The sequence below is a fragment of the Canis lupus genome, chromosome 4, assembly GCF_003254725.2.
Source record: "Canis lupus dingo isolate Sandy chromosome 4, ASM325472v2, whole genome shotgun sequence".
NCBI lineage: Eukaryota > Metazoa > Chordata > Mammalia > Carnivora > Canidae > Canis > Canis lupus.
In genome coordinates, this window is record NC_064246.1 from 39,977,252 (window position 1) to 39,993,821 (window position 16,570).

General features: G+C 49.4%; 1 protein-coding gene and 3 long non-coding RNA genes across 4 annotated transcripts; 2 read left to right on the forward strand and 2 right to left on the reverse strand.

Moving 5' to 3' along the window:
• Nucleotides 1–1,292: 1,292 nt before the first annotated feature.
• Nucleotides 1,293–1,882, reverse strand: LOC125754966 (uncharacterized). Its single transcript, XR_007410219.1, has 2 exons — nucleotides 1,670–1,882; nucleotides 1,293–1,525 (listed from the first exon to the last, which is right to left on the reverse strand). It is a non-coding gene; the product is annotated as an uncharacterized LOC125754966 (long non-coding RNA).
• Nucleotides 1,883–2,296: 414 nt separating this feature from the next.
• Nucleotides 2,297–5,379, forward strand: DUSP1 (dual specificity phosphatase 1). Its single transcript, XM_025434709.3, has 4 exons — nucleotides 2,297–2,927; nucleotides 3,209–3,354; nucleotides 3,688–3,907; nucleotides 4,349–5,379. Exons 1-4 carry the CDS (start codon nucleotides 2,561–2,563, stop codon nucleotides 4,717–4,719), a joined length of 1,104 nt encoding a protein of 367 aa, XP_025290494.1. The 5' UTR covers nucleotides 2,297–2,560; the 3' UTR covers nucleotides 4,720–5,379.
• Nucleotides 5,240–8,039, reverse strand: LOC112651456 (uncharacterized). The gene is made up of 3 exons (XR_003130800.3): nucleotides 7,873–8,039; nucleotides 6,384–6,966; nucleotides 5,240–5,536 (listed from the first exon to the last, which is right to left on the reverse strand). It is a non-coding gene; the product is annotated as an uncharacterized LOC112651456 (long non-coding RNA).
• A 142-nt stretch (nucleotides 8,040–8,181) lies between these two features.
• LOC112651455 (uncharacterized) lies at nucleotides 8,182–16,217 on the forward strand. Its single transcript, XR_003130799.3, has 3 exons — nucleotides 8,182–8,500; nucleotides 14,337–14,437; nucleotides 16,005–16,217. It is a non-coding gene; the product is annotated as an uncharacterized LOC112651455 (long non-coding RNA).
• The last annotated feature ends 353 nt before the right edge of the window (nucleotides 16,218–16,570 follow it).

Sequence of the window (16,570 nt, forward strand, 5' to 3'; positions counted from 1 at the left end):
ATTACGTTAGGCCTCTCTGTGACTCAAACTTTAGCCAGCAGCAGCATCTCCACTACCTAGACTGGGGTCTTCAGTGGCTACACCCTGACCACCAAACCCCTTACCCAAGCCATTGTGTTAGTTGGTGTCAAGGAGAGACCTCTTCCTGAACTGTGCCTCTGTCCCATCCCAACCACACCTACCAGTGCCTTGATGCCAGACCCTTAAACACCCAGTGGCATGAGGATATAAGAACTGCTTGCTGCGAAGGGGAAAACCAAGAGATTTAGTGAATCACAATGGGAAGGGGTAGGGTAAGGTAAGGTCTGGGTTCCTTCCACTTACCATCTCTCACTTGGGCCTCAAACCCTCCATAAAGTAGGCAGTTGCAAACCCTTTCTACAGATGTTGATTTTAGAGGCTCAATAGGGAAAGAGATTAGCCTGCCATTACCCAGAAACAAAATAACAGCATGGGGGGGGGGGGGGGGGGAGAAACAATGCCCTTTCCAGAAAAGAATAAAGAGGAAAACCCCACAGAGCTCAGCAGACACCTGACTCCAGGACCAGACTGTGCCACCACCACTATACTAGATGTGTAAAAAAAAAAAAATTTTTTTAATGTGGGTAGGGAAGATATGATGAATGCACTTGGTTTAAAAAAAAGGGGGGGGCAGATAAAGTTGGTATGCTGTGAAAAGTCAGCAGCTGTAACTAACATTTTATGATTCAATGCAAAAAATATGTTGAGTTCCTCAGCTGAGTAAGTAGTATAAACAAAGATTTTTTTTTTTTCTTTTTAAAGATACAGGGAGAGTGTTTCCATTATCTGGAGGACCTTTTTGCAGTCCTTAATGTTCACCTAAAGGTAGAAAACGCCTTAAGAAAAAGCACTCAGTCCTGAACTTTATTCTAGAATGTAGGCAGAAAGTTTGAGCGTGTCTGAACACAGAAGCTAAACAAGGCAAATGCAGAAGTTGCGCTGGTGATACAGTCCCCAACTCAACGACACAGGGTCCTTGAAATCCCCATCCCATCCCCCCTGCCCGCGGAGAGGGGAAGAAACCGCAGAATGTTCCTGACTCTGCACCCTGGCCGGATGGCGCAATATTTATGTTTGTGTACCTAGCACGTCGGCGCCGCCCTCCCCCGCCCCGGAGGCCCGCCCTCGGACTCGGCGCGCGAGGGGCCGCTCGGGGTCTTCCCAAACGTCAGCCATGGACTCCTAAAGCCACGTAGGACTGGATTTCGAATCCAACCCACATAGATGGCGAGAGTCAGGGCGTGGGGATCGAAGCCCCTGAGGCCAGCGCATAGTAGACATCCACACAGTATTTATGGACTAGAGAGATGGAGCAGCTCAACCGGTCTTTAAGCGAACGTGGCCAGAAACATGCCCGGTGACCCCTGGAGGGCGCTGTCGAGCCACGCCGGGGGAGGGGTGTCGCCTCCTCTAACGCGGAACCCCGCAATCCACGACGGCACCTTCAGCCCCGACATTTGCGACTTCATTCCCCTTACAGACCCGCCTTTCTCGGCTCAAAGTCCTATAGGAACGACATGATTAGGGATCACTTACCCCGGCGGGGTTCGACTGGAAGGCACTTTACTTGTTAAATGTTTCCCTTAAGTAACAGGAGAGCAAGTCTGGGAAACGAGAGAACACTCCCCTGAACCTCACCCCGGCTCACCTCGGTTGTCCTTAATAGGCACATTCCATGGGCAAACTTATTACAGTTTCTCCCACCCTCATCTCAGGTTCCTCTCTGTCCCCCCACCCCCAGCATTGTGACACCGGGTGAAGTAAATCGCTTCTGGGGAACCTGATTTTCCGCGCCTACGCGTGACGAGGAAATGAGCGAAAGGGGGCACACGTGTATGCAAAAGCGCAGGAAGCCCCTTCCCACTCGGGGCGGCGGCGGCGCGGGCGGGGCGGGGGGGGGAGGCCGCGGCCTGCCGCCCGCTCCCCCAGCCAGCCGCTCGGATCCCGGAGGCCAGCTCTTGGCTGGCAGCGCGCCCGCCACCTCTGCTCCCCTTGGGCCCGGAGAGCGGCGCAGGCCGGATCCTCGGAGACCCGGCAGGCGCAGGCCGGACGGCCGGACCGGGGCCCGAGCCAGCCGGCGGCCAGCGGATCCCGCTCCGAGGCCGATGACGTCTTCGCCTCTGGCTCCGCCGGCGCCAAGCCGGGCAGGGCGGGTGACGTCACCGCGGGCCACGTGACCGCCATTCAAACAAACAACTCCCCTCCCCCTGCGCGCCCGCCCCGCCCCGCCCCGCCCCGCCCCGCCCCGCCCCCAGAGAGGCCACATATAAACGCGTCCCCCCGGGCCGAGCTCGCTGCGAAGGACGCTGGGCTGTGCGGAGTGTGGCCGGGGCCGGAGGGGCAGTCGGGGGAGCAGCAGAGACGCCGAGGCGGCCGAGGGCCCCGCACGACGCCCCCTCGCGCAGTCTTAGGGCAGTTTGGGGTCCCGCACAGAGAGAAGCAGGGTCGGGCTTTTCCTCGAAAGCCTCTGCCCTGCCCTTGGCTTCCGAGGACAGAGCCCCGCGGACAGTGCGGCACGCTGGGGGCGCTAGGGCCGGCCATGGTCATGGACGTGGGCGCCCTGGACGCCGGAGGCCTGCGGACGCTGCTCCGGGAGCGCGCGGCGCAGTGCCTGCTGCTGGACTGCCGCTCCTTCTTCGCTTTCAACGCGGGCCACATCGCCGGCTCCGTCAACGTGCGCTTCAGCACCATCGTGCGGCGCCGGGCCAAGGGCGCCATGGGCCTGGAGCACATCGTGCCCAACGCCGAGCTGCGCGGCCGCCTGCTGGCCGGCGCCTACCACGCCGTGGTGCTGCTGGACGAGCGCAGCGCCGCCCTGGACGGCGCCAAGCGCGACGGCACCCTGGCCCTGGCCGCGGGCGCGCTCTGCCGCGAGGCGCGCGCCGCGCGAGTCTTCTTCCTCAAAGGTACGCCCCCCGGAGGCGCCCGCGCCCCGCGCCCCGCGCCCGCGCCGCGCCCCGCGCCGGCCGTCCCCCAGCCCCTGCGGGCCGCTCCGCCTGGAGCGCGCGGGCGCCCGAGCCCTGTTCCGGGGACTTGTCCTGGGCTTTGTTCCGCTTTAAGAACAAAGACTTGCCTGGGCCTCTCCGGGGTAAAACTTGAGCCCGGGTGGGCGGGCGGGGGTGTTGGATGAAGGTGCCCTGTCCCCGAGGATGCTAATGGAAACAACTGTGTCTCTTTGTCTTCCCAGGAGGCTATGAAGCTTTCTCAGCTTCCTGCCCGGAGCTGTGCAGCAAACAGTCGACCCCCATGGGGCTCAGCCTTCCTCTGAGTACTAGCGTCCCTGACAGCACCGAATCCGGGTGCAGTTCTTGCAGCACCCCACTCTATGACCAGGTTAGTAGGGGACCGTGCCAGAGGGGGTAAAGAACAGCTGGAAGAGCGGTGCTAGGGACAATATACAAAGTAACTTGCTGGTTTGTAAGGGACAGGACGCGGGGCTAGTAGTTTATCCCGCGGTTAAGCGGTCTGATGGAGCGGAGTCTAACTGCTGGCACTACAGAAATGAACTTGAGGCAAATGGATTTAGCCCCCTACTTGTTTATGCTCCAACAACAGGGCTGAATTCACCCGGTATCTGAAACTGACTTTTCCAGCAGGGAGTTTTTGTGGGTGTGGGCATTGACTTTGAGCAAAACCTGACCAGTGTTGGATATTTCTGGATTTCAGGGTGGCCCGGTGGAGATCCTCCCCTTTCTGTACCTGGGCAGTGCCTATCATGCTTCCCGCAAAGACATGCTGGACGCCTTGGGCATCACTGCCTTGATCAACGTCTCAGCCAATTGTCCCAATCATTTTGAGGGTCACTACCAGTACAAGAGCATCCCCGTGGAAGACAACCATAAGGCGGACATCAGCTCCTGGTTCAACGAGGCTATTGACTTCATAGGTAAATGGACAGATGCCTGGGACTTCTGCCTTGCTTCCACATTTTAGTCACTGAGCCCAACTCTGTGGCAAGGACTAAAATGACCTCCGCCTGAGCTTTCTCCATACATTCAATAAGTTGGTGCAGGCAGCCGTCCCTGCAAAGTCCCATTTAACAAATTAGCAAACAGGCTCAGAAAGTTTTTTTTTTTTTTTTTTTTTTTTTAGGCTCAGAAAGTTTGAACCGACTTCCCGTCCAGGATCACTTCTGCTTTGTGGAGATGCCTGGTCTTGGTTTAAATCCCATGCTATTTTTTGCACATGCCTTCGTTGCCTCCACAGAGCACTGTGTGCTGGCTTGTGGTTTTCTGGACAGGACACACATAATTCTTAGGCACCCTATGCCTGGGGTTGGGGTTGTACCCCTAAGCTCTTGAGTAACCAGCCACGCTTTGTTTTCCAGACTCCATCAAGAATGCTGGAGGAAGGGTGTTTGTCCACTGCCAGGCAGGCATTTCCCGATCAGCCACCATCTGCCTCGCTTACCTCATGAGGACTAACCGAGTCAAGCTGGATGAGGCCTTTGAGTTTGTGAAGCAGAGAAGAAGCATCATTTCCCCCAACTTCAGCTTCATGGGCCAACTGCTGCAGTTTGAGTCCCAAGTCCTGGCTCCACACTGCTCAGCAGAGGCCGGGAGCCCTGCCATGGCTGTGCTGGACCGCAGCACCTCCACCACTACCGTCTTCAACTTCCCTGTCTCCATCCCCGTCCACTCCACGAACAGTGCGTTGAGCTACCTGCAGAGCCCCATTACGACCTCTCCCAGCTGCTGAAAGGCCACGGGAGGTGATCTCCAACCCCGCTGGGACTCTAGGCTCCTTGAGGAGAAATGCAGTAACTCTGGGGAGGGGCTTCTGAGGGCTGGTCCTTATTTATTTAATTTCACCCCGAGTTCCACTGGGTTCCTAAGCAGTCATAGTGATGATGTAGCATCAAGATGTTTGCTGAACTCAGCACATTTGGGACCAATATATAGTGGGTACATCAAGTCCCTCTGACAAAAAGGGGCAGAAAAGAAAGGACTCATTGTATGAGCCAGTTTCTTTTTGCTTGCTCCTGTTTTTTGTAGGAACTCTTCATGCTTGACATACCTACCAGTATTATCATTCCTGACGACACATACCTATGAGAATATACCTTATTTATTTTTGTGTAGGTGCTCTGCCTTCACAAATGTCCATGTCTACTTCTAGAAGAACCAAATACCTCAATTTTTTTGTGTTTGAGTACTGTAATATCCTGTAAATACATCCTAAGCAGGTTTGTGTTCAGCACTGATGGAAAGCACCAGTGTTGTTTTTTTTTTTTTTAGTTGTCAGCAGTTGTATGTTTATTTATGAACTGAAATAATATATTTCTTCTTTTAAGAAGACATTTTGTTACATAAGGACGACTTTTTTATACAACAGAATAAATTATGGCATTTCTATTAATCTCAATGCTTTATTTCTTGGGAAGCCCCAGCTAATCCCTCTCCCGTGAGTGAAACCATCTGGACAGGGGTCTCACAGATGTGTGTCTCAGGATCTGGTCTATGACTTGGTGGCCCTTCCAAGATGGCTGGGTAGCGCAGAGAGGTAGAAAAGTGATCTGTCATGGAAAACCAGGTACTGCAGCTGAACTCTTCATATCAGATCTGGGGTGTCCACCCATGTTTTCCTACCATATTACACAGGGAGCCCAAGTGTTCCAGAGCCAAAAAGGAATGACCACTTGCTTGGGTTGCCTTTTTTTCTTTAACACTTTACCCAGGATAATATAAAAAGCCATCTTCTCTTTGCTGAACTATACTAGAATTAGGAGGCTGATGGATTTCCAAAACACCTGACATAAATGTGTTCCTGCTATGTGTATGGTAGTATGTGCTACCTGGTCCCAAACAACTCCGCAAGACCCAAAAGCAGACATGCTGAGACCCAGCGTAGCTAAGTGACAGTGGGGGGAATTGGGCCCAACATCCTGTTTTGTTCCCTAATTCTATGTGGCTTGCACTTTATCACTTCTCTCTCACGTGCTTTTTTTTTTTTTTTTTTGCCTTTGAAAAGACCTTTATTTTTATGAAAAGAATACAAAGCACTGTGAGCAAATACAACATAAATCACCTGAAATTCCCACCTCCAACCGGACCATTAAAACTTTGGAGTACATCCATGTTAGCATTTTTATGTATATACACCTAGAATTTTTGGCTTCCTTCAGGTCACTTGCTGGTCTGATTTCATAATTTTGATGAAGATAAGCAATCAAATTTGATTTGCTCTAGGGTAAGATTCTGGATTATTACTCTTGACGTACAGGACAAATCTTTTGTAATTGACTACCAACCCATAATCCATTCTATAATGTTGAATTAAATAACAGTGTAGCTCCTGTCTCCTCTACCCTCTAGTTGTTTCTGGACAAAGCGATGTAGGAAGCAGAAAAGGAAACATCTTACTTGACTTCTCCAGTAGTGCCCTGAACAGTGGTCCTGGTCCAGCCAGGTCATTTAAGGCCTTGACACCCAATCAGTGTCCTTGACCTTTCCCCACTGGTTCGCCATCTGCCACTTGAGTCTCAGAGCCTGAAAGATCCATGTGTTCTAAATTCTAAGAACTTATCCTGAGCTGGCAAGCTCATTTCCTTGGCAAGTGTGTTCACGCCTTTCAAAACAAACTGTACCCAGTGTTTTTATCAAACCCTAGAAATTTACTATTACAAATATCTCCTTTCGTGGAAACGTACCAGCAACTTCAAGTCCGTGGCAGATGCCGTGGCTGACTTCCCCGTGGGCTCAGGCCATCACTTTCTGCTTGGCAGGCACCGGCTGAACCAAAATTAATCTCCAGCGTGATCCACGCAGTGGAAAAATACAGCGGCTGCCTGAGGGAGCCGCCAGTGAAAACAATGCACTCTCTTCTCCCAGTGCAAGCTGCTTCACCCCCGCCAGCTCAGGAGAGCAGAGGTGATAACCTTCTTTCTCCATCTATCTGATTCCTGGTCTTTGGGCCCTCTGGAGAATGTCACTTTTGGCTGTTTTTCTTAGGGAAAAAGAAAAAAATAAAAACAAAAACAAAACCTCATGATAAGGAGAAAGATGTTCAAACTATTCAAATGTTTGTTTCTCAATAGATTGAAATAGAGACAACTCCATCATTTAATACGTGTAATGTGGTAATAATAGCTCTCAATTTTAGGGCTAGCACTGTGTGCCAGCTACTGTGCTAATTGTCTTATACACCTTCAAATTAAAACTTTAGCAGCAATACCCATTTTTATTAAAGATTTTATTTATTATTAGAGACAGAGAGAGAGAGAATGGCAGAGACAGGCAGAGGGAGAAGCAGGCTCCATGCAGAGAGCCTGATGTGGGACTCGATCCCAGGTCTCCAGGATCACGCCCTGGGCTGAAATCAGAGCTAAACCGCTGAGCCACCGCGGCTGCCCAGCAAAACCCATTTTACAGAAGAGGAAACTGAGGCTCAGAGAGAGGAAGTGACATGTCCAAGTTCAGACAGCAAGTAACCAACATTTCAGAGACTGGAACCTGGGTCCAGAAGAAGACTGGGAACTGAAGTCTTAGTTCAGTCCAAAAGACAGCTTGAAGGAGTGGGGAGAGGGTGAATGTTATAGCCAACCAGACATCAGCATGGTTTTACCACATAATTTTGGGGTGGAAAAGCTATTTATTTATCCTTTGGGGCCTTAGCTTCCTTACTTGTAAATTGGTATAATAAAACCTGCTTCACGTGTCAGCAGGAAATAGGCTGGTGGATGTCAAGTGCGTGGCAGGTAGCAGGCCGTATAGGAACATTTAGACCCCATTCCTCATTACTGATAACGTCTAGTAGTTCTGGTGTCAGTTTTCCCACCCCTCAAATGACCAACATGCCCTGGATCTAATGGGTATGATTCCTCCCAGCCTTAGAGGATGCATCAATGCATACTTTATGCTTTTCTGTGGTTTCCATCAGGATCATTTCAACCCCAAACGCTTCCACCGCATCCTCTCCTTTCCTTGGAATTTTGCAAATCATAGCTAATTTGCCTCAGACTTGCAGCCTCTGGAGTCCATTTCCGCCCCCCTTCCCCTGCCTCTCCGGGATGACGTCATGGTGTGTACACCTTTAAGATTATATAAATCTGTGATCATACAGTGGCCTCCATCCCCATGGTAACGCGGAGGAGTTTCCCCTTTGTGAGGAAAGCTGTCATGTCACTTCCTGCTGCTGACAAATCAGTTTAGGAGATTAAAATAAAGGGGGGGCGGGGTGCGGGAGCCGGTCTCCGAGAACTGCTGGCTGCGTGGTTTCTGGTTGCCATACACAGAGGCAAACAAAGCCGGGCCGCGCGGGGTAGCCCCGCCCAGCGCCAGCCCGGCTCGGGTTTCCCGCACCTCGCGGGGGCCAGCCAGGTGGAGCCGGGTCACCCCGGGATGTTTTCCTCCGCAGGTCGCCTTCTGGGGAGCAGGTGGGAGGGCTGCCAACCTCTAGGGGACTTCCTGGGGCTCTGTAGGGCCAGCCTCTCCTCCCCTGTATCAGCTCTGAAGGCTGCCTCCTTCTCTGGAAAACAAAGGTGACAGCACCAAGCAGAAAAACTCGCTCTGCTAAGGGAAATACCTTAGACGCATCTTTTTCTTGGCTGAGGCTTTTTTTTAAATTTTTTTTTAAGATTTTATTTATTTATTCATGAAGGACAGAGAGAGAGAGAGAGAGAGGCAGAGACACAGGCAGAGGGAGAAGCTGGGAGCTCCATGTGGGACTCTATCCCAGGACCCCAGGATCATGACCTGAGCCAAGGGCAGATGCTCAACCACTGAGCCACCCAGGTGCCCCTTGGCTGTGACTTTTTCAGCTAAGCAGCAAGTCCACTCGCTCACTCATTCATTCAACAAATATTTACTAACATCCTAGGCACAGGGACACTTTGGAGCAAGGCAAGGTTCCTACTCTCCATAGCTAATAATGAGGAGAGAGGGGAGAGGAAGAGGGCAATATATAAATAGGATAATTAAATAAGAAGAAGCTGAAGGCTATGAAGGTGGAGTAATAAAAGGGGAGCCTCCCTTAGGTTTTGGTGGTCAGGGAGGGGTGGCCGAGAGGTGAGAGATACAACCCATTTGTGCATTTGAGATGTAAGCTGGGAAGACAGTTCCCTGCCAGAAGGGCAGCAAAGACTTGAGGTTTGAGGGGGATCCTCGCGGACCAGCAGTTAGAACCAGGACCTCGGAGTCAGCTAGACCTGAGTTCAGGTACTGATTCTGCCAGTTATTAGCTGTGTGACTAACTGCGGGTGAGTTACCGACCTCTTAAACTTGAGCTGGGAAGCTCATCGAGTAATATGGTCCAATAACCACTGACCTTCAAAGGCTCTGTAAGGATTAATTGAAAGGCGGTCACCTCTGGGCACATCCGAAAGGCTTGAGAAGGGTTCGTTGTCCTCTTGTGACTCAGCTGGTCCCCATTCTGTCACTCAAGCAGTAGTGCCACTCCCCAGAGTGTCCTGGTGAAGGGGAGCAGGGAGCAATGGGCTGTCCTGCCCCATCCTGACAGATACCCTGAGCCTGTGCCCCTATCATGCTGCCCTCTGGGCCACCAGGGCTTTGTTTGGGGACGGTCTTTGCTTAGAGGCCACCAACCCTAACCCAGTGACTGTGGCAAGGTAGGCCCTTCCTGGCTCTCGGTTTCCTCATCTGTAAGAAGCCCCTGAAGTGACTTTCATGTATTCTCAGCCAGCTCTATGCCCCCTCCTCATATAAGCCTGGAATGCTCTGGAACCACTGGGGTTCATTTGGGCTGGCCCAGGGAGACAGAAGGAAGAAAAAAAATAGAGATTTTCTGGGAAGGGGCAGCAAGGACTCCTGGGCTCTGGAAGACAGAGGTATGATGGAGATGTAACTGGTACCTGTGGGAATGGTCCCATTACAGTCTCCTGCAAAGTATCGCATACTCCCAGCTCCCTCTTCTCCAACTTTGGGTAATCCTTTGCCATGAACCACACTGCAAAGTTTGGGTTTAAAGCCTTCGTCAAGGTTGACCCCAGCAGACCCTGGAGGTTGGCTGCCTCCTTCTTCATTCTTCTTGTATACGTTCACTTATTCATTCGTTCGATAGATATGTGTTACTTAACCTTTGGTTTGCAAAACACTCAATATTCACCTCTCCACAGCCCTACTCACTCTCTGGGATTTGTAAACTTGTCTATATTCCCTTGATCAGACCCACTTTGGCACATAATTCAAGGTCCTCCAAGATGTGACCACTGCCTGCCTTTCCAGATCATTTTCCTATCCCTGCTCTTATCCCCCATGCATGATGAGACTTGTAGTTGTCATACTACAATATGTTCTTTCTTACTACTCTTACCTCTGCACATCCTATTCTTTTGCTTGAATAATGTCTCCCTGTTCAAAATATCACCAAATCCATGAAGTCTTCTTTGACTTTTAAAACTTCCTCATCTCTCATCAGTGTCCTGAGAACATACAACTTCATCCCATTGCCATAACCAAGGGAAATAGTTGAGAATTGGGCTACTGGGAACTCTGGTGACCTAGAAAGTTCATGTTCCGTACTACACGGAAACTGCCAATCAAGGCAGAAATATTAGACCTTACTTTTTTAAAAAAGTAGACAGGACTTTATATTTTTATGTAAAATCTCCTTTTTTCAGAAACTTTGTATGGACCAAACAAAACATCTGCAGTCTGGCTCCAGCCAATAGGCCATGAGTGTGTGAGTGTTGCTAGTCATCTTTGTCAGTGTCCCAAGGTAAGGGTCCTTCCCTATGAGACTCTGGGTTCCTGGGTCTTAGCCCAGGGCTTGTGAGCCACAGGTACTTATCAGATATGTCTTCTGAATACAAAAGTGAATGACAGTTATTTATCCCCTAGAAAGTGCTCAGTAGATGTAAAAAATCATACAAATTATAAGATTTTGTTCCAAACACCTGGGGTAAAAACAAACCTATCTGTATGGCCCTCAGTGGATCACTTCTCTTAAAGCCTGTTTTGACATCTCTAAAAAGGGAGCGGTGGAAGTATTTGCTGCACGTGGGGTTGTCAAGATTAAATAACATAAAGGCACTAGGGTGGCTCAGTGGTTGAGCGTCTGCCTTTGGCTCAGGTAGTGATTCTAGGTCCTGAGATGGAGTCCTGCATCAGGCTCCCCGCGGGGAACCTGTTTCTCCCTTTGCTTATGTCTCTGCCTCTCTCTGTGTGTCTCTCATGAATAAATAAATAAAATCTTGAAGAAAAAAAAAAGATTAAATGACATAATGTACAGAAAATGTTTTACGTAGTACCTGACACACAGCAAACAATAAATAGTAGCCTTTTTAATGCTCATTACCATGATCATACTGGGTATTAGACCCAGTGATGACTGCTTCATTCTTATTCCAAGGATGGATCCTTTAGGGGTTTCTACTAAAAGTTTGGGGGATTTACCTGACCCCCCCCCCCCCAGCCTTGATTGTTTCTTCTGGATAATGCACAAATAAGCCTGGGGCGGTACCAGATTCCCCCTCCGTGTGCCTTTAACTCTGTTATGTGTCCCATTAGAGTCTTTTGGAAGCTCTGCTTAAATCTGTAGCCTTTGAGTCTCCTATTGCAGAATTGGCCGATCCTTTGGGGAGATGAGGCTCCAACTGCTGCACTCATCCCTCTGGGTTTTCTTTCTCCAGATCCTGATCCCGCAATTCCTCACTGCCTTATTGTGTTTGGATGTCTTAAATATTTAGAAATATTTTGTCCCACTTTCCTACTCCTCAGCAGTAGGGTGATTCAGAATTATGTGATCTGCCATGACTGGAAGGGAGGTAGACTTTTAAAAACCAAGAGCAAAACTTCAACTCATCAGGTTATTTTCTTCCTGTCCTCTGAGCTCTCTCGTGGTTCCCATCTCAAAGACCAAGACCTTACAAGGGCTAAAGGAGCTGACGTGGCCTGTCTTGCTAACAGGTCTCTGACCATATCTTCTGCCCTTCTTCCCCCGACTCATCTCCTCCAGCCGAGCTGGCCTGTGGCTCTTTCAGCATGGGCAAAGCTCACCCCTGCTTCGGAGCCCTGTGCTCTTTGCTCTGCCCAGACCACTGTTTGCTCAGATCTCAGCAGAGCCAGCTCCCTTACATCCTATCACTCTCCGTTCAAAAGTCATCTCATCCGTGGGTCACTCCTTGGCCACCTTGCCCCAGCCCTGGCCTCCCATACCCCTTTCTTTGCTTTATTTCTCCACATACACTTACCATCCCCTAATCTTTATTTACTTGTGTTTGGTCTAGCTCCTCATTAGAATGTAAAGGCTTGGGGGCAGGGACTTTGTCCATCTTGTTCACTGTGAGATCTCCTGCTCTTAGAACAGTTCCTGGCCAGTGGTGGGTACGCAGTAAATTTGTTGAATACATGAAAGAACTCTGAAGCCTCTAGACAATTCCTCTCCCTTCTGGGTGGGTCCTGAGCCCACACTAGAGGGAAGTGATTCTTTTCTGTTCAACCAACCTCTTTCCCTTCCACATGAAGCAATTTCCCTTGGAGACTTTCCAGTAACATACAGTGGTGTGCAAATGAAATAAAGTGGATAAAAGCCCTTTGAAAGTGGGAAGTCAGATGAGGGTCCCGGCTATCTGAGATCTGCTATCCTGGGGCTCCATTCTTGCGATCAGGGCTGTGATTCTAGAAGGGATACTGGTGGGAAAACCTGTTCAGGGACTCTACTCTGAGCCCCATCTTCCCACCACTTCTCTCCACATTTCCTCCCTCCTGTCTAGAGGAGAAATCCCCGTGGCGTGTGCCTCTAATGAGGAGAATGGGGCAGTGGGTGATTCATGGGGAAGTCTGTAGGGCTGCTTGGGGCTTATGACTCACAGCTTCTCATCTAATAGAAGAAGAATTAGATATCCATACAGAATCTCCTGGAAATGTCCTTTAGCAAGGTCTCTAGTGACCGCTGGGGATTCTCCCCACAGAGCTTTCAGTAGCACCTTCCTGGCACTCAACACGCTATGTAGATGAATGCTTGTTGCTCCATAAGTACAGATGGAAGGTGGGCAGCCCTGGTGGCCCAGTGGTTTGGCGCCGCCTTCAGCCCGGGGTGTGATCTTGGAGACCCAGGATCCAGTCCCACGTCCGGCTCCCTGCGTGGAGCCTGCTTCTCCCTCTGCCTGTGTCTGCCTCTCTCTCTCTGTGTCTGTCATGAATAAATAAATAAATAAAATCTTAAAAAAAATACATATGGAAGGAAAAAAGGAAGGGAGGCAAAGAGACGGGGAGGAGAGAGGGAGGTGGGGGAAGGGCATCTGCCTCCCCCATCAGACTGTGAGCCACTGAGATGGGATCATGCCCTTTTCATTCCTATGTCCCCAGCTTCCAATGCGAGGCTTGGCATATAGCTGGGGAAGTGAATGGTTATATAAATGAAGAAATATCTGGGGGGTTTTGAGGGACTTCATTCTACGATATTTCCACCCTGATAGAGTCTGAAGGCAGTGGCAGGAGGGGGTTGTCAGTGGCAGCCAGATTGGGCTGTCATGTCCACTATGAATGATACTAGAGAGGCTAAGGTGGATGGTCCTGTTTGATATAGGTGCTCCAGCCCACAGTCCAGTCATGAAACCAGCCCCTACTGAGCTAACTCAGGCCAGGCCCTGTGTTAGACACTGGACCACAGGGATGGAGAAGCCACGGTCCCTGAACTTGGGCTCTCCGGGCAAGGAGCAGAGATTCATGGGTTGACCCAGGATTTTAGTGCAGTGGTCTGACAGGGAGGTGGTGAGGTGGGGACAGGGCAGGGGGCAGGGAGATGTGGGGGTGGAGGGTGCTCGGAGCAGGTCGAGGGGAGAACAAGGAGGAAGGGCTTTCTGCAGGGGGTGATCCTTGAGCCCTAGAAGCCAGGGGACATGGCAGAGAAAGGCCTCCTGTCCTCAGGGTGGTGAGGAATGATCTGAAGCCAGTTTATTACTCAGTAAATTTTATGGAAGGAAGAAAGGCCCCAGACTTGTCCCAAGACTGACCCACTTGCCTAGAAGTAAGTTCCCAAGAGCCCTCATGAGAGCCCCTATACTTGTCCCCCTCTCTTACAAAATGGACCAGAGCCTTGTGCCTCCTATGGTGTGCCTTTTTTTTTTTTTTTTTAAGCAGGCTTCAGGCCCAGTGTGAAGTCCAATGTGGGGCTCGGACTCATGAATCTGAGATCAAGACCTGAGCGGAGATCAAGAGTTGGATGCTTAACTGTCTGAGCCACTGAGGCACCCCAGTGGGCATTTCAAAGTGTGGGCACCACAGTACCCTGAGTGAGGCCAAGGGAATGACCTACAAGGAAGAAAATCTGAAAAGCATTAGCTAGGACCTTGGCTGTAGGCTCCTCTCAATGTGATCATTGGATGAATTGTTTGGGCTGTTTTCCTTTCACTGCAGGCAAAGGAAGGGTTGCCACAGGCTTGGCTTGCCACCCTCCATCACATCGTCATCACCACCACCAACAGCTAATACTTTCTGAGCAGGGTCAGTGGCTTCAGGTGGGAACTTTATGTTCTAGCCCCAAGTGTAGTGTTTCTTTGCTGTGTGACCCTCAGCAAGTTACCTAGCCTCTCTAGTTTCCTACTCATAAAATGTGGAGAAGACAAACTTACCATGGACCTGAAACCTATAGAGTACAGTGTCTCATGAAGGGAAGATAACTTTATTGGGACTGCCTTGTTCCCTCCAGCACAGAGTGAGCATTTGGACTCCCACTCATACTGACTTTGGATGTGATGGGGCACAGCTAGCATTGAACCTTGGCTACTCTACTAACGCTGTTTCCCTAGTATAAAGGGCCCTGCAGTCTTGGAGACACAAGACCTGAGGTCCCATTTGGACCATTGCTCACCATGTTGTAAAGTCTATAAGAGACTAGGGACTACTTGTTTCTAATATCAGGCCAGAGCTAGTGCCTAACTTAGCCATGATAGCTCAGCGGGGGAGAAGGTAAGGGAAGTCTCTTAATTTATTGAGTGCCTACTAGGACTATTTGCTTTACATATGTGATTTATTTAATGCTCCCCACTGGCCTCTCTGGCAAGGCCAATTATTATTATTATGTCACAAAGAGTAGTTACCAAGGATTGGAACAGTTGACATCTTGCCTAGAGCCACACATTGGGCTGCAAACAGTGTCTGGTCCCAGGCCCAAATCTGTCAGGGTTTTTCCTCTGCACCAGGCAAGACAAGAATGAGTCCTGCCCTCATTCTGAGGCCCACCATCCTGCTTTAAGATTAGGGGAGGTGGAAAGTGCTAATGATGAAGAACTGGACGAGACTTTTCCACTAGGGCTCCTGGGAAGGGGGTTTATGTAATCCTGTGTCCTCGGCACCCTCAATAAATTCATAGACCATGATTAAACTATGTAAGGCATAGATGGCTGGTTGCCCCCAGTATCTGTTCTTCTTCCTTAGTAATAGATTTTTAGCCAAGGTGTATATCTTACATTTCCCAGTTTCCCTTGCAGCCAGGTGTGGACATTTGAATATAGGCATAGGTGTGTAATTTCCAGAGTGTTCTTAAAGAGAGGGGAAATGTTTTTCTTCCCCCTTTCCTTCATCTTGTTGCCTGAAACACAGATGTGATGGCTGGTGCTAAAACAGCCATTTTAAACCATGAAGCAATGTTGGGCATGATGGCAGAACAGCAAAATAAAGGAGTCTGAGTCCCTGAGGACTGACTGTTGGGGGATAAGTCTCCATGGAATTTTTATACTTCTTGTGATAACTTTTGTCCGAAGACATTTTTTTCAAGAATGTTTGTATGGCAAATAGTCAAGGAAAACAGAGATAAGAGAATAGATTTGTTTCCTAACCAGGATAATAAAGAATATTATTCTCCAGAACAAATGTTGGTGAGATTTCCTAGTAGTTTTTTTTTAGAAGATTAAGAGTTTTCTAAATTCAGTGTGTTTCAGTTCTGACACAAATTCACAGTGTGCACAGCATCCGCCTGGGTCTCCTGTATTGGCCCCATGGAATTTAGGGACCAGGGAGGACCAGTGTAAACATGAACCTCATGCTGCCTGCTGTGCTCTAATGAAATCCTTTTCTCTGACCCAGGAGGCCTGCGTCTTCTGCAAGCATCTGGAGACTATGGTGGGCTCACTTGGTAGTTTGCAAGTAGGAAGGACATCTTGGACCTTTTGTGTTTCTAACAAGGACTTCAAGGAACAGGGCACAATCTTTGGCTCTAGTGAACTTTTCTTCCCTGCCTTTTCCTAACTTTATTGTGATAAAATTTACCTCAATAAATGCATCTATTTTAAGTTTAAAGTTAATGAACTTTGACATATTCATGCAGTTTCATATATATGCCTGCCAACACATCCAAGACATAGAGCATATCCATCCAAAAAATTCCCTCATACCTCTTCCCAGTCAATCCCTACTCCCTAACTCAGCCAGCCAGGCATATGCTTTTTGTCACCATAGATTAAATTTGTGGTTTCTAGAGTTTCACATAAATGGAATCATATAGTATTCTTTCTCTTGTTGTGTCTGGCTTCTTCCATTTAGCATAATTTTAAAAGATTAGTCTATCAGTCTATCTTGTTTTATACATCAGTAGGTTTTTTTCTTCCTTTCCTTGGTACCCATATCTTTTCCCAACCCACAGATGCCTGTAT